At 45.4% G+C, this 27,281-nt stretch overlaps 1 protein-coding gene and 1 long non-coding RNA gene across 5 annotated transcripts in view; one reads left to right on the top strand and one right to left on the bottom strand.

Moving 5' to 3' along the window:
• The window catches only part of LOC123602136, a 42,746-nt gene extending 30,690 nt beyond the window's left edge, over positions 1 to 12,056 (bottom strand). Inside the window, exon 1 of the long non-coding RNA XR_006714381.1 lies at positions 11,009 to 12,056. This is a non-coding gene — a long non-coding RNA (uncharacterized LOC123602136). The remainder of the gene's footprint in view (positions 1 to 11,008) is intronic.
• The window catches only part of SEMA6A (semaphorin 6A), a 136,068-nt gene extending 119,794 nt beyond the window's left edge, over positions 1 to 16,274 (top strand). For all 4 annotated transcript variants that reach the window (XM_045486403.1, XM_045486413.1, XM_045486421.1 and 1 more), the window contains one exon: positions 12,876 to 16,274. In XM_045486403.1, the coding sequence (XP_045342359.1) occupies positions 12,876 to 14,074 (1,199 nt within the window). In that variant the 3' untranslated portion in view covers positions 14,075 to 16,274. The remainder of the gene's footprint in view (positions 1 to 12,875) is intronic.
• Positions 16,275 to 27,281: the final 11,007 nt, after the last annotated feature.

Below are 27,281 nucleotides of genomic sequence, written 5' to 3'. Positions count from 1 at the left end.
TTATTATTATTATTATTATTATTATTATTATTATTATTATTATTTATATGCTTCTCTGTATTTAAAAAAATTTTTTTTAAGTTTATTTATTTTTGATAGAGTACAAGTGGGGGAGGGGCAGAGAGAGAGGGAGACACAGAATCCAAAGCAGGTTCCAGGCTCCGAGCTGTCAGCACAGAGCCCCATGCAGGGCTCGAACTCATGAACTGTGAGATCATGACCTGAACCGAAGTCAGATGCTTAACCAACTAAGCCACCCAAGAGCCCCAAAACTATTGATTCTTTCTAATTCTATTGAACCTCAGGTTTTTATCAACTATAACAGTTGATGTTAACCATATGTATTTTTTTTTTAATTATATGGCTGCTTTTGTTTTCCATTTCCATGGCGTTAGAGGAAATTAACTGGAATTCAGAAAGCACCAGAAAATATGTTTAATAATGGTGACAACAGCTCCAGTCTTAAAGAAAGGCAAACCAAAAACCTTAATTTCTTTCTTCATACGTTCAACAGACATCCAGCTAATGGTGCTATCTATAAAATGAGTGTTACATTGGATACTGATCTGAATTCGACGTATGTCCTCAACTCAAGGAGATTATAGTTTTTCAGGGGGGCACATGCAGGTGACCTCCTGGCTAGCCAGTGGGGCAAAAGTGAAGTCTGAGAGTAAGAGAGGTAAAGGAAAGAGGGGCCAGTAGAGTTCTGAGAGTGGATTAAGAGAGACGTAACTCAGATCCAAGTTCGGGGCTAGAGAAAGGCCTCGTAAAGTATTAAAGGATAAAAGGGAGAAGAAGGACATTTCAAGCTCAGTAAGTGACATGACCAGGACATGAAGTTAGGCAAGTAGAGAGTATAATGAATGATAAAGAGACAAGTGATGTGCTGTGACCAAAGTGAGAGAGTCTACAGAGTCCAGAATGGGACCTGACATTGAAATGGTGGTCTGGAGCCTTAAAAGTCATGCTAAGGGGGTTGGGCTCTAGCTACAGGCAACGTTGGGGGAGGAAGAGGGATGAGTGGGGAAAAGGGATGAAAGGAAGGTGGGAGGGAGGGAAAGGTAGAGATCAAGAGGACGACAGACAAATAATAAAGGGATCACTCAACAGTATTAGGTTATTAGTTACACATACACAGTAAGTTTGGGAATTGGAATTTTGCATTCGTTTTGGATCTAACATGTCTATTTCTACACATCGTTGGCATTTACCTCATAGATGTTCCTTGCCAAGCAAAGAGCTCTATCCTAGTGTAAAGCCCCCAGCAAGCTGAACTCCAAATCTGGGCTTCTCTGCCTCTTTCATGAAAAACTTGGTTGCACATGGCACAGAGTTTTCACCCAGATCAGACTTTGAAACTGTGGGGGGGAGAGAGGGGTACCTGAGAAAGAATGATAATTCAGGAGCCACCATTTATTTTCACTATATTTAATACTTCTCCATCACCTACCAGAAAAGGAATCAATTTGTAGTCTCTGGCTTTCCTTTGAATAACTGAGGAAAGCAGTATAGTAAGAGGGTCAGGCACTGGGCTTCCCCACAGGTGATGTGGAAGTTTCCATGTAGCATGTGCTGGGGAGGAGGGCAAGAACTGGGAAGCCCGTGTGGAAGGCTCGAAAATTGTACCTGCAGCAGTGTAGGCAGGGACGGAGATTTGATCTAATTAATTCTGTATCCTCCTGACAACTTGCTGAATTTATCTAAGGTCTTGATGAGATTATTGTGGAAAAGGTAGAAGAAGAAAAAAAAAGTTAAATGTCAGCCATGTAGAAAGGTGTTTCATCTCCCTGCCTGCCTGAATCTGCACGCCAATATGTGAATTCTCCTTTTCTAGAGATCCCAACTAAAACTTTTTTTTTTTTTAACCTAACATCCATTGTCTCAAAAAAATGAAGGGCTTAAATTATGATTCTGGAGACTTGAATTTTTTCTTCTAAAATCAGCAACTTAAACCTTAGGGCATTTAAAAAAACCAATTCACGTCCTAGAGGTGCTTCTCACCTTTAATCTGTAGCCACTTTTCAAGCCACATCACCCTTGACACGAATTCATTTTACCCCCACCCTTTCCCCTCAATCTTTTTCCATTCTCTCCTATCTTTTGCACAAAAACACGCACAATGGCAAAGTTTTCTGACAGCTTAATGGAACTTTCAAGGACTACAGGGACTAAGTTAGGCATGATCTTATTAACTGAACATCTGGAGTCGTTAAAAATTTGCTCTTTAACTGGTTCAACTGCATGGTGTTCATCTAAAATTTGTTTTGTCCTAACAATAAAATGGTAAAGAGTCCATCTGTATTTTGGATCACGTGTAATAATGGAAACATAATATTAGCTTTATCTCAAAACTTACTGATAGCCTCATGTCCCAGAGTTTAAAAGTAAACAGACCCCCCCACCCCCCCCAAAAAAAATGCTTGTTCCAAGTTTCACTTTGCAAACCTCACTGCTCCATAGACAAAGTGGTCCAGTAAGGGCAAAAGAGTGGAAAGTGGGAAATTTCCTGAAGACAGCTTCTCTTTCTTGACATTGGACATGAGAACGGCCCCAAAAGCTGCAAGCATTGCTCAGAATGCATAACTCACATCTTACCATAAAGAGAAAGAGGCCGGAAAAGCTGTATTTGCGCACCGGGCCCAGGGAGACACAGGCGGTGCGAGGGACAGGTCAAGAGGCCTGCAAAGCATTTGGGCTGCGTTGCCGGCCTGCACGGAGCCACACAAGCTGCAGCACATGTAAGTCTCCCAGCACCTTCAATGGCAGAAAGGCCCTCCAGTACACTAGTGAAAATTAGGTGGGCTATCCTCAAACATACCGAGTGCACAGTAGACGGGATCTTAATCGGTGTCAGAAAGCTAATTACGGGCAGTGCGGAGGTTTGTCATCTTTAATTAATGTTTCTTAAGCTCTTGTAAGCCTACGGCCTGAGAACCGTCTTTGTGAACAGATTCATTTTTAATGGGATAATAGGAATTCCCCACTCCACTTATTTGTTAAACTTCATAATTTTTAAAAGGATGCATTCTTTTTAAATATGTTTCTGCAATTACATTTCTTCACCGAAGGCAGAGGCAGTCATGAACTGTATAGAAATAATGGAAGTTTGGTATAGTCACCATTGACAGTGCTTTATTAGGAGGCAAAATAGTGTCAAGAAATTTATAGGGCAGCAATCTGCATTATGCCTAACCTTTTGGACATATTAAAGCTTATCGCTTCCAGTCCTGCAGGCTCTTGTTATTCATAAATAATAGATAACACTGGACACAATCATCTGACATTTGTTAAGGCAATAAATATACCCTAAGTGCTGATGGGTCTTACACTGCATGATTTAAAAAGCACACAGCAGAAATTTAATGTAACTTAAAATGTCTTATATAATTCTATGGATTTGCAGATTCAGTTCAACTCAGCAGATCTGTAGGCACTAAGCTCTGCTGAGTACACTGTTGTGCTAGGCATTTTTAATATTATAAAGCAGGACCTTGGTTTGGGGAATGAGCTCCAGTCCCTCCTTCAATCCAGAAATATAAGAGAATTTTCCTGAGCTGCTTATTCTCGCCTGATCATGCAAAAGTAGGAGGAAAGACGCCCTAAACCACCACTATTTAAGGTTGCTTGGTGGCGATGCATTGTTTGAGTGGAGTCGGTGCAAGGTGACCTGACCTAAGACTGCAGGCCTCCAACGGAGGTGAGCTCCCCAGAGGACCTGCCTCCTCTGGCCCTGGGACTCAGTTCTGACTGGGCCTACCCAATCTAGGACATATCTGGGCTCTGTAGTACCAACCACTACCTGATGGCCCCTGTGACAGAGACGGGGGAGCCTCAGAAATTCCCCTCTGTGTCTTCATGCTGGGGCAGATAAAGAGACCACAGGCATTTTTCCAGCAGCTCTCTGCTCTAGCAAATTGGGCTGGTTCTCTTACAGCAGCGCTGCTGTGTTTTCGGCCATATGTCAAGCTTCTGTCAGGTACCAAGGGAAAGTGTGAGGGATTTGTTTGTCTAACAAAATCACATCAATTTCGTATTCTTTGTCAGAATACGGTAACCGCAGTAAAGAACAGTCGTACCCGAGACCCACGAAAGCCTCATACTTTGACCACGGAGCACCGCATTTATTTATTTATTTTAGAAATCATGTTGAAAGTCTGGCAATGCATTGCCTCAGTAGTCCATGAGGCTGGACTTTAAAACTAAACGTTCGTTTTCTGGCATACCATTCGTGTCACGCAGGGCAGTGTTGCTCAAGTTTTAGTGAAAATAAGAATCATCTGGAGGCCTTGTTAAAACACAAATTTCTGAGCCCCAATGCCAGAGGTTCTGATTCAGAAAGTCTGGGTAGGACCCGGGGATTTGTATGTTTAACAAGTTCCAGGTGATGCTGGTATCGAGCAGCACTGATTTGGGACATTTTCCAAGTTGTTATGTGTTATCCTACTTAAGGTCCTTCTCTATATTTTGTTTTATTTTTTTATTTTTAATTTTTTTAACGTATATGTTATGTTTGAAAGAGAGAGACAAAGCATGAGTGAGGGAGGGGCAGAGAGAGAGACAGAATCAGAAGCAGGCTCCAGGCTCTGAGCTGTCAGCACAGAGCCTAATGTGGGGCTCGAACCCATGAACTGAAAGATCATGACCTGAGCCGAAGTCGGACGCCTAACCGACTGAGCCACCCAGGCGTCCCGTTTTTTTTTTAAATCTTGACTTTTCTACTCTTGGCTGACACAATCAAACCCTACCAAAGTGTCACATTAAAACAGTCTACCTTGGACCCTGTACAAGGCAGGTAACCTGTCCGAAATTCTAGAAACACTTCCATTACAGTACATTGATCATTAACAAATGTCCTGCACAATGCCAAGTGCTTTACATGCATTCATTCGTTTAATCTATTAAATCCTTCCAATGACACCCATCTGCTAGCCAACACCACTGATGCTCAGAGAGACTAAGTGACTTGTCCAAGATCACAAAGTTAGTTCTAAAGCCAAGACTTAAGCCCAGGTCGTTATGTTCATGTTCTTGACCACTTCATGTTCTTGACCAGTAACACCCAGCCTCATTCATAATCCAGATCCCAAGAATGACATCTCCAGCAAGTTTAAGTTGGCAGCTTTAGTATTCAAACAGCCTTGTTTCCTCCTATTTGTGTCGTCTTTGCTTTGTGGAGAAAAAAAATCAAAGCGCTGAAAATAATCCAAAGAATCACCTGAATTTCACAGTAGTAGTGAAATTTTAGTGGGAGATCCACTTCCCCATTTTGTGGTTTTGATGCCTCGTGAGAGAGCAAAGGAAGAAGATGGGATTAGAAAGTCGGAAAATAGAAATGTTTTGTCTGGTTTCAGAAGAAACTCCTTAGACACTCGGTTTCCAGTCTAATTAGAAAGAAAAGCTTTAAAAAAAAAAAAAGGAAAATAAACCACGTAAATTTTGCTAAAACTTTGCCCATCTGAAATGATCATCACCTTTTCAAAGACAGTGATAGTTCTAACACGTGAAAACACTGACCCACATTTCAGGATATGGCTTTTAAAAGTAATCTCATCATGACTCCCAATCTAGACTTCAATCCGTGCTACGGAGGTAGCATTCCCATTGGTGGTGCCGTGTCTAAAAGGGTACAGCAGAGAAGGATCAGAGATGCCAGGGTTTCCACTGACACAAGGGAAAATGAAGCTATTTCTCCTCTAAAAAATGTGAAATAGAACAAACTTCATGCTCGTTCTCCCTTTTCTACCTGTGATGGCATCGCAACAACAATTTAAAAAATGCATCTGGGGCGCCTGGGTGGCTCAGTCGGTTAAGCGTCCAACTTCAGCCAGGTCACGATCTCGCGGTCCGAGAGTTTGAGCCCCGCGTCGGGCTCTGGGCTGATGGCTCAGAGCCTGGAGCCTGTTTCCGATTCTGTGTCTCCCTCTCTCTCTGCCCCTCCCCCGTTCATGCTCTGTCTCTCTCTGTCCCAAAAATAAATAAACGTTGAAAAAAAAAAATTAAAAAAAAAATGCATCAATTTCAAAGGTGAGAGAACTGGAAGTAGATTCACCCACAGACAACCACAGTAAGCACTATTTCAATATGTGAGTTTTAAAACAGCTTCTGAACTAAGGATATTAAGCAGCCAGGAAGCTGCCTCTACTTTGGCATGATCAGTCATTAACTTCATACATCTTGAAGACCATGGCGCCTCCTAGTACCTAATCTTCAGCCTGCCAGGAAAAAAAAAAAAAAAAAAAAGGAAAATAAAAAGGAAAAGGAAAGTTTGAGTTATAAACTCTGAGCCCATTTCCAAGGCTGCTGGCGGTTCAGTTTATTCTTAAGCCATCTGGATCACGTTATGCCCCAAGACAAGAAGAAGGCTCCTTCCTGCCGAGATAACCACAGAGAGTTCCCACTGCGTTTTCAGTATGGTCATCTCCATCGGGTGGGGCATGGCTTTGAGGATAAATTGTCTCCAGTGAGGGTTTTTCCCCTATTTGTTTTCTTCTCTCCTTAACAGGGATTACAGCCTGTCCTCTGTGGTTAGCATCCATGATGCCTGGCCTATGATTGGTTCATTCATTCATAGTGCCTTGTAGGACTGTCAGCCTGGCATTCTGTTGCAATAAGATTTTCAAACAAGAAAAATTGGGTTGTTAGATTCCATTCACCCAAGTTGTTATGAGGATTTCAAGGAAATTGCAGGCTTGTCTTACTATAAAGGAAAATCAAGGGTTTATTTTTAGGGGATCCTACTCCGGGGACTTTTCTTGGTGTTTTGCCATCTTTGTTAGCTCTCAGACCCAACACGAAACTCTCTCTGGCTCCGTGGTGAAGGAAATGTCCATTCTCCTTTTTGCCTTTGCATATGTCTCTAAAGGACACAGAGAGGCTTTGTTGTCTTTGTGGTCATCGGGTCTGCTTTACACAGATGCCTATTAATCACTTCACTATGGAGACAGACACATCCATCATATCACAGCAGCTCCGAAACAGGCAGTCCAGTGAACAGGGGTGAGAGGGGAAAGCACGCACTTAACCATTTCAAGGTCCTAGCTGCCAGGGGCTCCTATACTTAGCAAGGTAATTGGTGGGGATGGGGAGGGCTCCTCCTTGGTATTTAGCTTAACAGGTGCAGTGATTTTGTGTACTTTCGTTTGTGTGTCTTGTTGCATGCTTTGATAGAACAGACATCTCCCAGCTTCTATAGGATGCAGGGGATAAGTATAGTGGAGAACAAGTTTTAATTTTAAAAAGTTATAGTAAACTCAGGCGGACTACCTGTACTTCTGAGGCAAAGCTGTTGACTCTGAAGCCAGTAGTTTTTTCGAATAATGGAGTCAACGTCGAACAGAGTAAGCTGAAAGTCAGCTTTCTCAGGCAAGACAACCCTTAGAATTGCAGGTAAATTAACCAAGACTTTCCTTCTAAAACTGGCTTGTCCACCATGTCTTTTTCAGTGATTCAAGGCTTTTCACAGCCTGCTTCCAAATGGTGATCAGCTCTCACTCTTCTGTTGCCTCTACAAGTACTCATGCATTCATTCACTATTTAACAGATATTTACCGAGCACCTTTATGCCTGGGAATTTAGGGGTATATCTCCCTCCTAGAGAAGAACAAACGTACAGTAATGTAAAGGTGATGAGTTAAGAGAGAGAAGTTAAGGTCTCTGGGGAACTTAGGAAAGAGCTAACCCAGTTGGAAGAAGTTGGAGAAGGCTTCCTCCTTTAAGCTGAGGCCTAAAGGAGAGTGTCAGAGGAGTGGGAGGTGAGCAGGGATATTCCGGACAGAGGGAAGAGACTATGTGCAAGTCCAGAAGCAAGTGAGAGGATGATAGCCAAGTGGCTGGTGTCTATAGCATGAGTGACTAGATGGGAGTTCGACTATCGACCATTATGAACACAGCTTTCACTTCCTTCCCTCTGTGCATTGGTTCTTACTGCTGCTTCAGCTGCCATCCTCCACATCCTTAAGGCCTGCCTTAAACGCCACTTCCTAGGCTGAAGCAGAAGCAGTGTATCTCTTGATGCTTCCAAACACTTTGGATGCTCACATGTGAGCACCTGCCCTCTCCCTTAACTGAATCGCAGGGTTTGTGCCTCCTTCACCTTTGTCTCTCCAAAACCTGGCACAGTGCTTTGGTCTGTGCTCAGTAGATGCCTGCTGAAGGCACCAAGAACATTACAGTCCAAGAGGGCATCTTTTCTGAGGTCTGCTGTCCCAGAGCCTGGCACTGGGCTTCCAGGGCAGACTAGGCAATTGTAGAGAACCCAAGAGAAGGGCTACCGGAAACCTTATTATATATAACAATCTGGTGTTTGAAATTTCAATATGCCTTCATGTGGTCATCGTGGGAAAAGTCAGAATTGTGTTGGACTTCCTTGAAGTTTGTAACTGTTCTTATTTTAATTACATTTTGCAGGGCCTGGAGGGTGGGGTTGTTCATAATCTTTTCATTGCTTCAGCCTCCAAAGAGCTTAAAATTGCCCCTCTGAGACCTCCCTCTGCAACCCTCCAGCATCTAAAAACTCTCACCTCAGGGGGAAAAAAGTGAAGATTCTATTCTTTCTCAGTTCTGCCAATTTAAGACATGATTTCAGAGAAATCTCTAAGCCATTGTGTGCCTTGCTTCCTGCAATAGGAAGGTGGAAAGAATAACCATTTAGCACCTCATGACTGGTGAGAAATAGTTGGTGGTTAATGAATCAATGCAAAGGCTGTTTCAGATACTGTTTTCATTATATGCCCCATTTTCGACTGGTGAGAGGAAAAGGCCCAGGGGTTGGTAGAGGAAGGCATTTCAATGCCCCAGGATAGAGAAGCCAACTCTTATTGGTCCTCCTAGTGGGGGGGGGGGGGGTGCGGGGAGCGAGATACCTGGAGATGGAGTATGCCACCCTACAAAGGCCCCTCCACTTCCCCGGGACTTCCATGCAACATCAGAAGCAATGATGTTCAGCCAGCTCCCTTTAAAGAGTTGTATTTGCTTTGAATTATTCAATTATTTAATTCCACCAGAGCACCCAGTTGTTACAAATAACTCATTTACCCTCAACATCTCTTTTGGAATTATCCCAGAATGAATTTCTTTTGATTTTTCAAATAGTTCCTCATTATCATTTTGAACATACACGGAGCACCTTTATAAATTTCTTTTGTCTAATGGATGTTAGTATTATTATATTCTGTTCTATGGATGGAGATCTAATGTGGTTCTGTGACTTCAGGTTATGGTCACTCCAAAAATGACCCACCAACTTTAGAGGCCCACTTAAAAGGGTCTCTACAATGTACCGCAAACCCATTTATTCAATAATCATTTATCAAGTGCCCAACTAAGATCCCTGGTGACAGTAAAGGTTATAAATGCATATAAACTAGAGTCCCTGCCCTCAAGGAGCTGAATCCAAGATTATTAGTCCACCAGAAGTCTATAATCACCGTGTTTTGTTCAACACTTCCCGCTTTTGTTGTTTTACTTACTTCACAATGCAGAACCTACAGGCAGTCCTGAAACAGAGGTATGTGCTCTCTTATGTTGCCTCAACACATCATCCCTTTGGCAGCATTTGGACAGCACAAGGTCTGGAGCTGGGAAGGACAGGTCCGCCCTCCTCCCCAGGGAGACCCATACATAACAAATGGAATGAAATGGAGCAGCTGTGACTATTACTCTTATGCCCTCAGTGAGCTACTAACCCCCTTCTCTTCTGTGGCTTCTTCTGACCTTCAGATTTGTCCAGCAAACTACAGCATTTAAGTTCTTTCTTATTCGTCACTCCATTAGATTCCTGCAAGAACCCCGTAAGGCTTTAAGAGTGTGAACCCACGTTGCAAATGAAAAAACTGAGGCCCAGAGACGATAAGTCACCTGCCAGAAAGGTCACACAACAGCAAGTGGGAGCTTAAGACCCCAGGCCTTCGGAGACCGCTAGCGCTGGTTGCACCCCCACCCCTCTGACAAACCCAGTGTGTTTAGTTCTTGACAGTGACCAATGTCACAAAGTTGATGCCATCATTTCCATGAACGCCCCTTTGCCCTTTTCACGATATAAACAGAAAGCTTTAAGTTTGGAAGGCATTTTCCAAGAATAACTTAGAACTTCTTCTCTTCTTGACTGCGCTTTCAACTTAATCTCTGATCTATTTCCAACTTTGGACATGGGATTTCTGAATTTACACAAGCAGATGAGGGAAGCCACCTGCTTCATGGTAGTGATCTCAAAACTGAAGGGATGCGAGTTTTTTAAGGGCACTATTTACATCACAAAATGAGATGGGGGCGGGGGAGGGGTGAGACACCATTTTTCTCAAAGGTCAGACTCTACTTGATTTGTTACCAACCAAAAACTTGAACTCAAATGTTATTCCCTTAAAAATGTTCTTCCCAGTAAAAGAGCAAGTGCTTTCCATGAGATTAAGACAGTCAAGGACCTTCAGACATCAAAGGGGAATATTTGGGAACTAAAAGTAAAGCAGCCCTGGATAACCTTGAAACTTTTACATTTTTCCCAATTAAATAATGAATAAAATACATGGGACTGCTTTAGCCTTATTCTTCTTTCCCAGTTCCTCTCAAGCTGAGAGGCAATTTAAATTGTAAAATACCAAAGTCAACTGTAGATAACTGCCTATTATAAGTATGCATTTATTGGGAAGACACAGCCCCATAAATAGTGTTGCCAAGAAGAGATCCATGAAATACCCGCTAAGAAAAATTTACCTAGTTCCCCCCACCCCCACCCCATGGGCGAGGTCTACCCTGTGGTTAAAATTCACTGAGATCACCAAGTCAATGAGGGAAATCAAACCCATTTTATTCACAGGTGTACATTTTTGTGCCATTGTATGTAGGTGGTTAAAAATGATGTTCAATAGAACACCAAACATAATCAAAACTGAAAGAAAATCAGTTGCTATTTCAGCATTACAACAAGGAAATGCAAATTTAAGGAAGAAATTTTCATTAGCACAGTTCCTCTGTGACTAGGTATTAAAACAGATTTGAATGCAAGGCACCTCACCGTTTGGGGAGCTCCACGATATAAAAGGTGTGAGTTATAGCTGAATCCCCTGCTGTTTTTTGCTTCTCCGTTTCTACCCCCTTAAAAGTTCACGAAGATAAATCTGGAAATATTTGAGAAGTGTCACATTTGGAAATTATTCAGAATCTTGCCATCTTACAGACTTTTTCCCTGGGGTGAAGTGCCTGCCCTGCCCTTCATTACCAAGGGCATTTGTTTAATCACAGAATCTTTGTTTCTCAAGAGATATCTGCTGCTTCTATTTATTCGCCCCTGAAGTCACAATCCTTTGTCACAGGACAATCATTTCCACAGCGACCAACTGTGATGTCACAACTGAGGGGAGGAGGAATGTTTAGAAAGAAAAGAGAAAGAGAATGTTCTTTCCAACAGGCAAAGGCTTCTGAGTTTTAAAACCAGGGCTTCACCAATCAAAATATTTTAGCAGAAAGATCCCATGACAAGGCTGCAGTTCTTCAAGGTCTCAGCTGTGATGGTTACAAAGTATCTCAACAGAAGTTGAAGGGTTGCATGTTGTGGGTTTAGGGGTAAGAGTTTCATTTTGCTTCATTCTAATTCTGTGCCAGCAATATCTGCCAGTAAAATACATTAAACATATTCCAGAAAGAGTTGATTTAGTAGATGAAAAATGTTTCTCCTGAGACCAGAGAAGGTACATTTTCTGTCTTACTATCATTTCCATAATAGGAACAATGTTTATATTTCCTCAGCCCATGCAGTGTCTCTAACGTATTCATGTTCTTTCACTCTCCAGAGGCAGGAATTGAGGTATTTGAGATTTTGTTTTTAGCTACCGCATCAAGCACTTAAGATCTGACAATTGTGATGTGTATTCTCACTTGGTATTAAAAACTAAGAGCTTCAGTGTTTCCATTTGATTAGAGTCTCTCAGCTTGGTGGCTGATTAAGCACGAACAGGGAGAAAGCAACTTTCTTCAAAAATACAGCATCTCGGTTAATGTAGTGTAAGATTATTGACGGGTATAGTCACATAATTTTTATTAAATTGAAGAGATTAGCTCTGCTGAAGAATCTCACCGTGGCAGCAAACCCTAACTGTAATAATGAGACCTGACGCTTCTCAAACCCACTACAGGGCCCCAAATGGTCTTTTTCTTCCCCTTAAATATTCTTTCAGTTTAAGGAAGGGAAGAGCTTCATTCACATATTCAGCATATTTACCTGAAATTGAGTGCACATGGGTTTTTGTGGGTTTTTTTTTTTTTGAGAAGGATGATACAAAATCAGCATAAACATTTGTAATGTGAGCTTTAACTGTTTTCTTTCACTGTAAATGACACACGTGCTCTTTCCTCCAGTTGCCTGAAATGCAAACACAGCTTTTCTCCAGATAGAGGCCACGGGCCCCACAAAGAAGTCATAAGAAAAGACCCTGGAAGCCTAGAGGGTTGTGCCATTTGTTCATTTAATGGGCATAAAATTGTTGCCTCTTCCTCTCCCATACTCAGAATATCTCCATTATCCCAATGTTATGAGGGTAAGATGGAAAAAAGATGAAGGGGGAAAGGAGGAGGGACAAATTCTGGAAATGAAAAATCGTCATATTCCAGGGGCTGAAACAAAGCAGAAAGAGCATATACTTGACAGAGGTTAAAGCACTTTTTCAGAACACAAAGAAGCAACAAAGGAAGTCTATTTGCATACTTCACGGGGGGGGGGGGGGGGGTTAATTAGTTAACGTTTGGCAAGCTGCGCCCCAAGACAAGTTGTGCAGAGGTGCTATTGTCACTTATTACTGTTATTAATTAACGGGGTGAACTTCAAACCGAAATAAGCCTCGCGGTGTGCTTTCATGTCTTAAAACCGTATGCGATGTCTATTGCAGGAGTGATTCGGGAAAGTTACCTCAAAGGCCATGACCAGCTCGTCCCCGTCACCCTCTTGGCCATTGCGGTCATTCTGGCTTTTGTCATGGGGGCCGTCTTCTCCGGCATCATCGTCTATTGCGTCTGCGACCACAGGCGCAAAGACGTGTCCGCCGTGCAGCGCAAAGAGAAGGAGCTCACCCACTCGCGCCGGGGCTCCATGAGCAGCGTCACCAAGCTCAGCGGCCTCTTTGGGGACAGCCAGTCCAAAGACCCGAAGCCGGAGGCCATCCTCACACCACTCATGCACAACGGCAAGCTCGCCACTCCCGGCAACACGGCCAAGATGCTCATCAAGGCTGATCAGCACCACTTAGACCTGGCGGCCTTGCCCACCCCGGAGTCCACCCCAACACTGCAGCAGAAGCGGAAGCCCAGCCGCGGCAGCCGCGAGTGGGAGAGGAACCAGAACCTCATCAATGCGTGCACCAAGGACATGCCCCCCATGGGCTCCCCCGTGATCCCCACGGACCTGCCCCTCCGGGCCTCCCCCAGCCACATCCCCAGCGTGGTGGTCCTGCCCATCACGCAGCAGGGCTACCCGCATGAGTACGTGGACCAGCCCAAAATGAGCGAGGTGGCCCAGATGGCGCTGGAGGACCAGGCGGCCACCCTGGAGTATAAGACCATCAAGGAGCATCTCAGCAGCAAGAGTCCCAACCACGGGGTGAACCTCGTGGAGAACCTGGACAGCCTGCCCCCCAAAGTCCCCCAGCGGGAGGCCTCCCTGGGCCCTCCGGGGGCCTCCCTGTCTCAGAACGGCCTGAGCAAGCGGCTGGAAATGCACCACTCCTCCTCCTACGGCCTTGACTATAAGAGGAGCTACCCCACGAACTCGCTCACGAGAAGCCACCAGGCCACCACTCTCAAAAGAAACAATACTAACTGCTCCAATTCCTCCCACCTGTCCAGAAACCAGAGCTTTGGCCGGGGAGACAACCCGCCCCCCGCCCCGCAGCGGGTGGACTCGATCCAGGTGCACGGCGCGCCGCCCTCCGGCCAGGCCGTGACTGTTTCGCGGCAGCCCAGCCTCAACGCCTACAACTCGCTGACGAGGTCGGGGCTGAAGCGCACACCCTCGCTAAAGCCGGACGTACCCCCCAAACCCTCCTTTGCCCCCCTTTCCACATCCATGAAGCCCAATGATGCGTGTACATAATCCCAGGGGGAGGGGTCAGGTGTCGAACCAGAGGGAAAGGCCAGGCGCGCGCTCAGCTCGGCGAGGCCCTCCACTGCCTGAGTACCCACCAGACCAAGATGGCCGCGGCGGAGCAGAGGACGCTGGGTCCCCCTCGGGGATGCCGGGGAACTCTGGGAAATTGGGCCACGTGGTTTGGTGAAGGTTTGCGACGCGGGACTCACCTCCATTCTCGGACTTCACTCTCCCCGAACACCGTGCAACAGGTCGGACTCACGAAAGACTTAAATTATCATCACAAACATGAGCCAAAAGCACATAGCCACCCACCCCCACCCCCACACGCATGCGCGCGCGCACCCGCGCACGCGCACAGGCTCTCACACCCACGCGCGCGCGCACCCACACACACACGCGCGCGCGCGCGCACCCACACACACACGCACACACACACGCACACACAGGTGAACGACTGCAACGTCTTTGTCCATGACCGCACCGGGCGCTGCCGAACAGGGCTGGCGTTCCACCTGCAAAACACAAATACATTTTTAAAAATCATGAAAATTCAAAAGACAAAAAAATAAAGGATTCATTGATAATTCTAACTCAGACTTTAACAATGGCAGAAGTTTACTATGCTCAGATACTGTGAAATGCCCACCAGTGTTACAGCTTTCTGTTATTAGCAGATTAATGCCATGTTGGGCAACTATGTCATAGATTTCTGCTCCTCTCTTTTAATGAAATAACGTGACCGTTAACGCAAGTAACTCTTTATTTATTGTTCACCCTTTTTTTTTTCCTTAAGGAAAGGACTCTTCCATATACCATCCTATGAACAGCTCTTCAGAAAGCCCCTTGAAAGTTAAACTATTTAACGTGAAATCCATTAACTGGAATAATTGAGTTTATTTTTACAATAAATTCACTGAGTAAATAAGTTGGAGCTGGAATTCTGAGCTTTGTGTTTGGACTGTCTGATCTCTAGCTAAAGGAAAAAAGTTGACAGGGGAATATTTATTCAAATCAACCAGTTAATTTGCTGGTCAGGTCTCTGGCCTGTAACATGCAAAAAATTAATTAGCTTAAAAGTCCTTCCAGATCCTAACTTCGAAAGCAACCCGGAGAGGACCTTTTAGAATGACACATCCGCGTCCCATTTCTGCCAACATGGCTTTGTCAGTGGTTCCTACTTTCTGTGAAGGCACCAGCTTGTGATACCCATCTCATTTCACCTTGCATGTGAGACCGCAAACAAAATCCACTAAAGGTGTGAACTAATTAATACGCTGGCTGCTACCTTGCATAAATTAATGGTTTGCTCACACGGGTTTTTCGTGGGGTTACATCTGTGAATAGCCTCTTTTCCACATGTAAATTTGTGCCTTACACCCTGAGTTGTGTACACTTGTAAACTGTCGTTATGATACACTCCCCCCCACCGTTTTGAAATAAATGCAGATATTTATTTGACCCTCCCTCCCCCCACCCCCACTCCAGCCCTCTGGAAGACTAGCATCTAGCAGATGGAAGAAGAATGTAGTGGTGATGGTAATAATCCTGCAGCCTGGGAGAGCTGGGCAGCACCACGCCCTCCGATTCACACTTCCTTCTAGTGCCAACTCCACCCACCCCTTGGCTGTGCTACCAAGCATGGCCCCCAGTGTTGTGGGTGGCAATACCCTTTCTCCCTCCAGCGTTCCCTCCTTCCCTTAGATTCTCAGATCATTTCTACATGGTGATATCCTCATTGGCCAGCAGAGAAGGGTCTAACGTCCCAGCTCCTCATTTCTGCTGTGTCCTCTGGCTGGAGAGCACGCTGTGTGCGGTTGCCAGGCACCTGGGAGGTGTCTCCAAGCCATGGGCTCAGCACACACATGCTCTGCACACAAAGAAATGACGTGGAAATAGATGCAGGCGGGCTGGTCCCTGCTATGATGGATGAGTAACTCCAAGTACAAAGCCAATCACAACGGATGCTGCAAAAACATTGACTGGGGTGGAAGATTTTTAATTTTTTAAAAACTTTCTTCATCCTTGTGTTGTTATTGTTTGTACGGGGGCGGGGTGGGAGGGTGTGTGCTCCCCCCTGGTTTTCATTAGCTGGAGCACACAGAGGGGACTTTGGTTTACTCTATCATGAACAAAAAAATTGTCAACATACTGTAAACAGTGAGCATTGTTTTGGGTTGTTGTGTTCTTAAACAGTTAAACAGTATATTTGGTGGCCTCTTTATTTCTTTTTATTTCCAGTTTGATCTTCTGGGTTTAGTCTTGTCTTTAAAAAAAAACTTTCAAAAAAAGACTATTTTGGACAATTTTGAGGTGGCTGGTGAAAACGTGGTACCTCCATAATGAGAGACCTAGGTGTGTAATGAGGACACGTGCATATGGCCTTCCTTTCCTGTAAACATCCCTTGCAGCTTTGCTGCCATGCGGGCTAGGTTTTTGCTGTTTTGTGTTGTCCTGTTTTTATTTTGTTTTGTGAGCGGAATCAATGTTCACCTCCTGAGAATTCCGTGCCCTGAAACCGTGAAGTCTTTTCTAGAAACTGGGATAATTGTTTTTTACCTTGACTTTTCTTTGGAAATGCAGAACTTACTTAGGAAAGTGATGGGTATACACCCCCCCTGCTACCTTTTCCCCCACACTTGACTCCCAAGAGCATTGGCCACGCAGCACCCACTGTCTTGTCCCCCATGCGTGAGCATCATTGCCTCAGCCGTGTTACGGAGACCTGTGTCAAAACTTCCATCCCACATCCCCACAACTCCTCACTTGCTGTGTTCTCCCTGAAATGCCCACTTGTATTGAGCTGGTCTTTTGCATTTAAGCATTTCCTTCCCCCTTTTTTTTTCCCCACTGCGCGTGGGGGGAGGGTTCATAAACCTGAGTGTGCCTTTGCTTTTCCACCCTTGCTAGACACTGGTAGATGCAACAAACTCAGATTTATATTTGTTGTAAAGTTGTAAAAATATTGTGACGTCACCAATTTTCCTTCCATCTCCACATCCCCTAACATCTGATTCATGACTTAATGTATGTTGTAAAATGGGAAGAAAAAAAAAAAAAGAAAAGAAAAAAAAGGAAAAAAAAAGACAAAACAAAAAAAAACAAGGAAAAGGCTCTTTATGACTTAAAAGTAATAAAACAAGACTGTTCTACATTATCATTTGTGTCCTGAATGCTTTTATTTATCTCTTAATTTTCCCCTTTGGAACCCCACCCTTCTGGGGTTGGACTTTACTCTTCTTCCCATCTCTGTCGGGTTTCCAGAGCATCCATAACGATGTGGTTAGACCCATTTGTTTACAGTACTCACACCCTTCCCCCATCACCCACCATCACCCAAATTATTGATGTGTTTTCTCTGCCTGCACCCAGCCTGGAGCGGAGTTGTAGCAGAAACTGCCGGTAATTAAAAGGCAGAGCACGCATTGACTCCCTCTATTCATTTTACGCATTTTCTTTTTATGGGCTTGTTCATCATCAAACATTTATGGTAGGCTTGATAGTTTAAGAGATCAAGGCTAGGATTTTAGTATGTAGGGTCCACTAAAAATAGATCCTTGCACAGATGTGACTTCAGCCTTTTTACATATTAATAAGATGAAGGGTGCCGGGATTTTACTCCCTGTTGGCATTTCCGTCTCTTGGAACCCAGAAGTCACGGTTGGAGGTATATCAGGACGCAGCCCTTGATTTTTATTTTGCAGAAAAGCATTGCGAAATGCCTAGATAAGGTTTTCCCCTCTGGAGTGTTTTTAAAACACTTATTTACATAAGTCCACAGCTACAGTATTTTACTTTTGACTTTCTGAAACAGTGTTTTAGGTCAGTCTGCATGTGGGAAGCTGCGGGTGGGTTTCAGTTCACACGTATAGCCATCCAGTCACCTTTTGGGTATTTCCAGTTACATTTCCCTTTTTTTTTTTAAGTTTATTTATTTATCTTGAGAGAGAGAGAGAGAGAGAGAGAGAGAGTACGCATGTGCTCAAGCAGGGGAGGGGCAGAGAGAGAGGGACAGAGAGAATCCTGAGCAGGCTCTGTACTGTCAGCCCAGAGTCTGACGCGGGGCTCGAACCCACGAACCATGGGTTCATGACTTGAGCCAAAACCAAGAGCCGGTCGCTTAAGCAAATGAACCACCCAGGCGCCCCCGCCAGTTACATTTCTTGAATCCCGTCCAGAGGGTCAAGCATGTCAGGCACACAAGTTGACTAGAATGTAGTTCTTGCCTCGTCACTTACACGGAGAGATGGGCAGGCTCTTTGTAATTGCCCAGGAGGAAGTGGCCCAAAGGTTTGGGGCACAAGGGCTACATTTGAGCTGGTTCTTCAGAGAATGAGTTCTCTGGACAGCTAGACCAGGCAAAAGGGATAACTTGTACAAAGTAGCCAAGTGTGCTGTGACTGGGAGACAAAAGGTTTAGGGGCCTTGAGCAGGGTCTTTGAGATGAACCTGCTAGAAGCAAGGCTGAGAAAGGGAAGAGGGGCCCGGTTACCAGGCGCTAGGCTTTTAGCTGATGGGCCGCAGGGCATCTTTGGAGTAGATGAAGCAGGAAACACATGTGTTTGTGCTTTAGAAATCTACCTGGCAGCAATGTGGAAAATGGATCAGTCCACAGAAAGTCTGTGGACCACCGGGCGATGCGCCAAATGGCATACCAAGTAGGTGGGAGCGCCACAAGCAAAATCTCCCATGTCTGACTTCAGATTCTTTAGAAAAGGGAATTGAATCTGCTCTGCGACCATCCCTTCTTTTGCTAAACTGAAGATCTTCCTTCTCCTTATGTGACCGACAGGTTTGCCCTGCCTGGCTGTCACTAAATGTAGAACTGAAAGCTAGTCTGAGTTTCATTTTTAATTTTTTAAATTAATTTATTTTGAGACAGAGAAACAGGGAGAGCACAAGCAGGGGAGGCGCAGAGAGAGAGAGAGAGAGAGAACCCCAAGCAGGCTCTGAGTTGTCAGCACAGAGCCCATTGTGGGGCTCCCTTTCACGAACCTGTGAGATCATGACCTGAACTGAAATCTAGAGTGAGACACTTAACCGACTGAACCACCCAGGCGCCCCTGACTTTCATTTTTAAAAAAATGGGGAAGCTGAGATCCACCAAATGAAAGGATTTGCCCATGACCCCAAAGCTGGCGATACAGCAGCTCTTCCAAGAACAAATTCATTGTCTCTTACCTCCGTTCATTTACAACATTAGAACATTATTAGCCAGGAAGACATGACCCCCCCTCACTCGGTCTCCCTCCTCTCAGGAAGCCCTTTGTACACACCTCCCCCTTCCCTGGCCGGGGATCCCAAATGCCTTCAACTGGGCTGAGTGGAGGGGGCAGGCTGGAGCTCAAATCACACGAGTTTGAAGCTGACAATCCCCTCAGTGCAACCTGACACCTGCTATGGTGGCTTTTGCCCCAGTCAGCTTTGTTCTGGTCTGGTGAAGAGGAGTCCCAGGCTGAACAGGTGCAGCCTGTGTTTTAGCCGGGGCCCTAGGGATGTCCTCGCTCAGACTCAAGGAGTGCCTCCGATAAGCCAGCTTTTTAATTGTCGTGTTTACTCTCTCGCTTGCTTGCTGCAGGGTTAGTGGTGCCTGTAGGGTGCTTTCAGACTGCTGGCCCCAAGGAGTGGCTGTCCCGACACAGCCAACGAGCTAGGCATTCTATGGGGCCAGAGCTGGCATCTTAGACCTGCCTGCCTCCCTCAAGCGCCATGTCAAGCAAACACAAACAGGTCTTGTTGTTCAGTCTTATCATTTGGCAGAAGGCACACAAAGTACCCCAGAACCACAGCGCCTAGGTTTGAACAGCCTGAACAAAAGCTCTTTCAAAAAATTCATTCAGCAAGTCAAAGAAAAGTGATCTAAAAGGCACCTACATTCTCAGGCACTGGTATATTTTTTTTTGCTGGAGGCAAAGGGGTGAGAGGAATTTAAAAGAACGCCTTCGTAACAAAATAACACGATTAAGAGCATAATCCTCATCCTGGCTGAGCAGTGTGACAGCTGGGTGCATGCACCCAGTAACCCTTAGAAACCCACATCTCACGCTTGTCTTAAAACCAGGTGGTGTCATGTCTCTTGCACAGAATTGGGAAGGAAGGGCTCACATTTATTGATCGGGACCGCCAGACAGATGGGGATCTTCAATATTCCATTTAGAGTATTGTGTATCTTTAGCTCTAACCCCTCCGGGACGCCTGGGGGTGGGGGCGGTTGACCTCAACAGAGGGCTAGGCTGCACTGATGTGCATTAAATGTGGCTGGGCAGAAAAATGGGCAGATGTCCCTCTAGCAAATGGAAATGAAATTTGAGCAAATCAAGAGAGGCAGCTGAGTGGTGGGGAGTTCCCCATCCCTCCTCTGCAAACACATCCACACACACATGTGCCCACAAATGCTACCATGAGGCTTTTTTCCTCCAGAGTCTAATACCAAAAATGTCACGGAGGTCAGAACCCGTGTTTGCTAAAGGTGGACCCTTTGGAAGTTCTTTCATCCCATTTCCTGGTACAACGTGGGCTTCACCTCAGCACTTTCTAGTTAAAATTGAAGTGTCACAGGGGTTCTTGGGTGGCTCAGTCGGTTAGGCATCCGACTTCGGCTCAGGTCATGATCTCACTGTTCATGGGTTCGAGCCCCACGTCAGGCTCTGTGCTGACAGCTCAGCCTGCTTTGGATTCTGTGTCTCCTTCTCTCTCTGCCCTTTCCCCGCTCGCACTCTGTCTCTGTATCTCTCAAAAATAAATAAACATTAAAAAAAAATTCTTTTTAATGAAGTGTCATAAACCGTAGTCTCAGGAATGGAAGCCAACACTTTGCAGAGGAGCCTGGACACAGGTCCCTTTCAGCCCTGTCGACAATGACTCCCATGACCAGCAACTTTTTTATTCTTCTAATCACTTTCAACATAGTAGACTCCCTCGGGAATCATTAAGATCATCCCCAGAACAAGTCATTGGTCCTGTTAATGGGCTGCAATAATGGTCCAAATAAGGGGATGCTAATGAAGGAGAAAAATAGGTAACCATGAAATGAGAAGCATTTTTCATTGATGATTTTCAGCCAAAAAAAAAAACCAGATGAAGGTGACATTGGACACAACACCAAACGCCAGGAGACCAACAAGAAAGAGGTTCAGGCGGGATTCCCAGGGGGTTCCTAGGATGCACTGGATGATGTAAAATCTGTGTGAGAGCCCAAAGCTCTGTTTTCTCCTGTTCAGCATGACAACTGCCCCCAACCACATTTACAGGGTTGGTAAGGAAGGGAGCCGATCTTGACAAACTTAGTATCAGTTCTCTGGTGTGGACACGGAACATTTTGCACACAGAGGGCACAAGCGTGAATTTCAACAAGAGAAATGATCAGTAACAATGACAGTTTACATTGGTGGCATTTTACAGTTTGGAGACCTAACCTTGTCCATGGTATTCTTTGATCCTCATAACAGCATCATGTCTGATGCATCCTCATTTTACAGGGAGGGGAATTTGGAGAGAAGGAATCTATTGGATCACCGATCAACATGAAAATGGAGTAATGTTTCATAAACCTGTGTGTTGACATCACCCTCTCGGCCCCCTTGGGGACACCTCAGGTTACACAATCACTCCGCTTCACCAAAGGGGAAAAGCCACCCACAGCATTTCCCAGGAGACACGGTTACAACAATAAAGCCTCCGAAATAAAGGCTAGGCATACACGTTCTATTTTAAGGGCATTGTGCTCTAAGATTTTTCCATCATTAAAGAACACATCTCTTCCTTCCTGCGTCTGCAAAGTCCTGATGCCAGCAGTGTTATTAGGAACTGTCAACAAAGCAGGAAAAGAGAGAGCTGAAGCCAAAGTCAGTGACCTCCCTTCTGGAGACGCACCCTGCCACCTCTGGGGCAGTGACAGAGACCCTCAGTGCAAAAAAAGGGGGATGAAAGGCCAGCTTTTACAGATTCTTCATCCTACTCAAGCCACACGGATCACAAGAGAAGTTCGAGGAGCTTAAGAGAGCGCAGGGTTAATTGGTAACAGAGAAGAAAGGCCCTACACCTACCAGGGTAAAGAATTTGCTCACCCTTCGCTTCATAGAAAGTAATTGACGAGTAAGAAATATCACTCTTGCTCTTCACGTTGGCACCATTGGCCACTTCGGCACTATGGGTACCAGGTCAACAAAGCGACTTCCTCTCTGATGTCAACGATGGGACCATTTGGTTGAGAACCAGAGGTGCCTGCGTGGCTCAGTCAGTTAAGCGTCCAACTTCGGCTCAGGTCACGATCTCAGAGTACATGAGTTCGAGCCCTGTGTTGGGCTCTGTGCTGACAGCTCCAAGCCTGGAGCCTGCTTCATATCGTGCATTTCATTCTCTCTCTCTGCCCCTCCCCCACCTGTGCTCTCTCTCTGTCTCTCTCAAAAATATAAATAAATGAAACATTTTAAAAAGTCACCCAGAAGGAGACAGAAGGTAGCAGTGGCCTCTACCTCAGTACCTATCTTCCTCCTCCATATCACTGCCCATATTCCATGTTGCTCTGGCCACAGACTAGCCCTCCTGGAATGAATAAGCTACTTGGTGTGAATACACAGGATGCAGCAGAGGCAGGACCACCTCTCTGCAGTGGGACGCCTGGCCTCCCTCCTGCCCTGGGGACAGTGTGGCCCAGCCAGGTACTACACGCAACTAGCTTCTTCTGCCCTCAGAAGAAGCCGGCATCTTCCATTAGCCGCCATGACGGATAGCCTTAGGCAATTTCACTCAGAGGGAGGGGGAAAAGGCCATTCTTCTTAGAACTGCACTGTTCTCTTTCTGCTTTGTATTCGTTTGTTTGCCAGTTGAAGCCCTGTTCCCATAAAGCCTTTTCCCAATACATAGAAATGCTTTTGGGGCACCTGGATGGCTCAGTCGGTTAAGTATCTTACTTCAGCTCAGGTCATGATCTCACGATCTGTGAGTCTGAGCCCCGCGTTGGGCTCTGTGCTGATGGCTTGGAGCCTGGAGCCTACTTCAGATTCTCTCTCTCTCTCTCTCTCTCTCTCTCTCTCTCTCTCTCTCTCGCTGCCCCTCCCCTGCTCACACTCTGTCTGTCTCTCTCTCAAAAATAAATAAACATTAAAAAAAATGTTTTTAATGCTTTTTAGTAAAGACCAAGGCTGTTGCCACCAACTTTGGTAGCACTGGTACAAGATATATATGTAATTACAGTTGTTACACAGTGATATCCATCTAATTATGTTCTCAGTAAAGGTAGCAACCTTTGAAACAACTGATATTCCCTGATCTCAAGGGTGCCCGTCAATAACCGATTGACTTTGTAAAGGAAGTTTTCTACTCCAAAGGATGCATTCCAGGACAACATCAAATGCTTAGGTTCTTCTGAAGACCTCCCTTCTCCATTCCTGGGAAAGGATACATTTTTTGTGTGTACAGGAAACAGAATTGTCTACTGAAGTTTGACATAGGTGTTGGCTGATTTAAATTCTTACTGGTGTTTTATTTAAGAACCAAAGATTCATCCATCTTTGTTTCCAGGGTGAAGATCTGTGATCACATTTCCTGCTTGGGGAGAAGAAAGAATGTGTTAGACTTATATGTATGAATAGAAATAGGTAAACAGTCATATTTCCTTCTGACTTTGTAATTTAAACAGTGTAAGTCAGTAGGGAAGGGCTGTATTTGGATCCAAAGTACGTGAGGTGAAAATTACTAGGTGTTGGACCATCTGCATTTCGTTTTAATTAGGTGACTGTAATAGCGAGATCAAAAACTTCTCCTCGTCATTCAATCTGGGGAGCTTTCTAATCCAGAAACCAAAGGGCTCTTTCTGTCCTCCAGAGAGAGTGACCCAAAAAGGTCCTCTCTAATTACTTGGCCAGAACAGCAGACAGGCCTGGGCCCAGGGACAGACCAGGGCTCAGTGGTGGTGGCGTCGTGAGGGTGAGGTGCCCCGAGACCAGCCCCCACAGAGGCCAGTCCCCAGAGGCTCTTAGAACAGTCATCCCTAATCTGGCAACTGGGAGTTTCGGCTTCTCCCAAGACAAAGTCGCTTAGAAAGCACACCCGTGGTGAGTCTGTGGGCCTGGCTTCTAGTCTGAGCTGGCCTCTGTGACTGCGGGGCGGTCTTTCAAACTCTCCACAATTCACCTTCTCCAGCTGCAAAATCGATTTAAATCATGGCTGTCCTGCCTACGCCACAGGAGTGTGTAAAAGTCAACTGAGGTGAATGTTTTACCGGCGCCTGAAAAACTCCAAATCCCACCATGTCCTTCTTCTCCAACTTGGCATTCACACACAAGATCCCAGTCCTCGAAATCTTCAGATTAAATAAATGACTCTGAATCCCCCATCCTGCTGATAATGAAAATGTCTCTTTTTTCTCTCCCCGAAATACTCCTTATCTGCCAACAAAAGCAGCCAGCCAGACCTGGTTAAACAAAAGCCCTGCTTGGCCGGATAGAGTTCTGGCTCTTTGTCACACGTATAGCCATCTGTGCCACAGGATGCCTGCACGGAGGCCTGGGGGGCTCTGAACACCTCAGGGCCATCCTCTGCCATTCCCCCACGGCTGGTCTGGGGAGAACAGAACTTACCATCCCTCAGTTGGGCCTCCTGTGCTATCTGGGAAGTCCTATCTGCTTAGCCTGAACTGGTGCCTCTGGGCAGGACTCTCTGGACCCCAGAATGGACCCAGAATGCACTACAAAGAACAAAACTATAAGGTCCCTCACCCCCTTTGTCCAGGAGGCTCCTGGGCACCAGTACAGGATGCCTGGAGGCCTTGGATTGCCCATCTGCTTGCTGACTTGCTCTTCGAGCCGATTCTCACGGCCCTTTTCCCTGCACACACCTACGTTGTTACCCTGCCTGGTCCCAGGGCCATTCCAACCTCAGAATCTCAGCTGCGGTTAACCTGGATGGAAGCAACTGCTTGCTTAGCCCCAAGCCTTGTCCCATCTCCTGGCCAGAGACTTGAGACATTTCTTTTAAGAGAAAAATTACTTTGTGACACGGGCGCCTGGGTGGCTCCGTTGGTTAAGTGTCTGACTCTTGATTTCAGTTCAGGCCATGATCTCAGGGTTTGTGAGTCCAAGCCCCGCGAGGGGCTCTGCTCTGACCACATGGATCCTATTTGGTATTCTCTCTCTCTCTCCCTCTCTGCCTTTCCCCTGCTTGTGCTAGCTCTCTCTTTCTCAAAATAAATAAATAAACTTTAAAGAGAGAAAGACACAGAAACTACTTTGTTATAAGAATAAAGCAGGGCACCTCGGTGGCTCAGTCGGTTAAGCGTCCAACTTCGGCTCAGGTCATGGTCTCACAGTTCCCAAATTCGAGCCCCACCTCAGGCTCTGTGCTGACAGCTCGGAGCCTGGAGCCCGCTTCAGATTCTGTGCCTCCCCCTCTCCCTGCTCCTCCCCTGCTCACACTCTGTCTCTGTTTCAAGAATAAATAAACATTAAAAGATTTTAAGAAAAAAAAAAGAGTAAAGCATCATACCAAAAATGTAAGTGATAGCCATTATCTCATGGTGCTGAAAGCCCCTCTTTTTGGAGATGAATAAATCATTTTGAGACATTGCTCAAAAACACACTGCTCGTTGGCAACAGATTTGATGGCAAGAAGTGGGTAACCCAGTTCCTAATTCACTGCCTGATACCATACTCTGTCACATACAGACTTAACTTCTGCAACAAAGTACTGCCAGAACAAGGCAGCTGGACAAAAGATAGAAATTTGTTTCACTCTTAAGCAACAGTCCCACAGCACGGGATCCATCACTGGTGGGGCAGCTCTGTAATCTTCCACGTGTGGCTTTAATCTTCTGATCAAGACGTTTCTCTTCATGCCAACTTCTCCAACAACAGGGAAGGCAAAGGAAAGAGTGGGTGGAGCATACCCAGCCATTTTTAGGGGCTATTCCGTAGTGGCACAGAATACCTTAGTTCACATCCTAGGAACACAAGTACACTCACAGCTGTGGCTACATTAGGCAGCAAGGGAGGCTGGGGAGTGTAGACGTTAGTGCCTTGTGACCTGCTAACACTTGGGAACACATAGTGCTTTAAAAATAGGAAGGAGGGGCGCCTGGGCGGCTCAGTCAGTTGCGGGTCCGACTCTTGATTTTAGTTCAAGTGATGAGCTCACACTTGGTGGGCTCGAGCCCCGTGTCTGGCTCCGTGCTGAGCGTGGAGCCTGGTTAAGATTGTCTTTCCCTCTCCCTCTGCCACCCTCCCTGACTTGCATGCTCTCTCTAAAATAATTTTTAAAAAAACCAAAAATGAAAAATGGAGTGGGAATGCATACTGCAGGAAATCAGCAATCTGCCACATTCTGTACACAGAAGAATACCTAAATCTTATTGCATAGTACATACATGTAATATATGTGTGCATGTGTGCATAGGTGCACATACACATTTTACAAAAATAAATTTTAATCAGCCACTGCACATGCTACATCACCACTTGCCTCTACCAAGCTTACCCTGAGCTCCCAGGCAGTATTGGGCTCCCCTTCTCTCCTCCCCTCCAAAGCATAAAGATCTCAAATGTGTAGCACCTTGTATTGGAAAGATATGCTTCTCCATTCACCTGTTAGCATATCAAGGGCAAGAACTGTATTTTTATTTATTTGTTTGTTTGTTTGTTTGTTTTTACCTTAAAAAAATTTTTTAACGTTTATTCATTTTTGAGAGACAGAGGGAGACAGAGTGTGATTGGGGGAGGGGCAGAGAGAGAGAGAGACACAGAATCCGAAGCAGGCTCCAAGCTCTGAGCCGTCAGCACAGAGCCCAAAGTGGGGCTTGAGCTCACAAGCCATGAGATCATGACCTGAGCCGGAGTCAGACGCTCAACCGACGGAGCTATCCAGGCGCCCCGATTTATTTATTTTTACCTTTATAAGTCCATAGTCCACACTGAGCTGGATAAGTTGTAGGTGCACCACAAATCATTTGCTAAACTAAGTTATCATCAGACATAAGATGGTAAGGGTTGAGTCTCCACTCACATCCATACAGAAACGATATTATTGCTAAGGAATTGCCGTGGCCGTCATAATAGCCATAGCATGAATCCCACACTCACCACCGGATGCCAAGTACTGGGTTATGTGTTTCCCCAGCATCAGCCCCCTCAATCCTTATGAGAATCCTACCCTTTGTTCTTTCTTTTGGAAAGGTAAGGGATCTGAGGCATGGAGAGGTTAAAGAACGTTCCCACATTCA

The sequence above is a fragment of the Leopardus geoffroyi genome, chromosome A1 (genome assembly GCF_018350155.1).
Source record: "Leopardus geoffroyi isolate Oge1 chromosome A1, O.geoffroyi_Oge1_pat1.0, whole genome shotgun sequence".
NCBI classification, from domain to species: domain Eukaryota; kingdom Metazoa; phylum Chordata; class Mammalia; order Carnivora; family Felidae; genus Leopardus; species Leopardus geoffroyi.
This window is presented reverse-complemented; position numbering and strand designations above follow the sequence as displayed.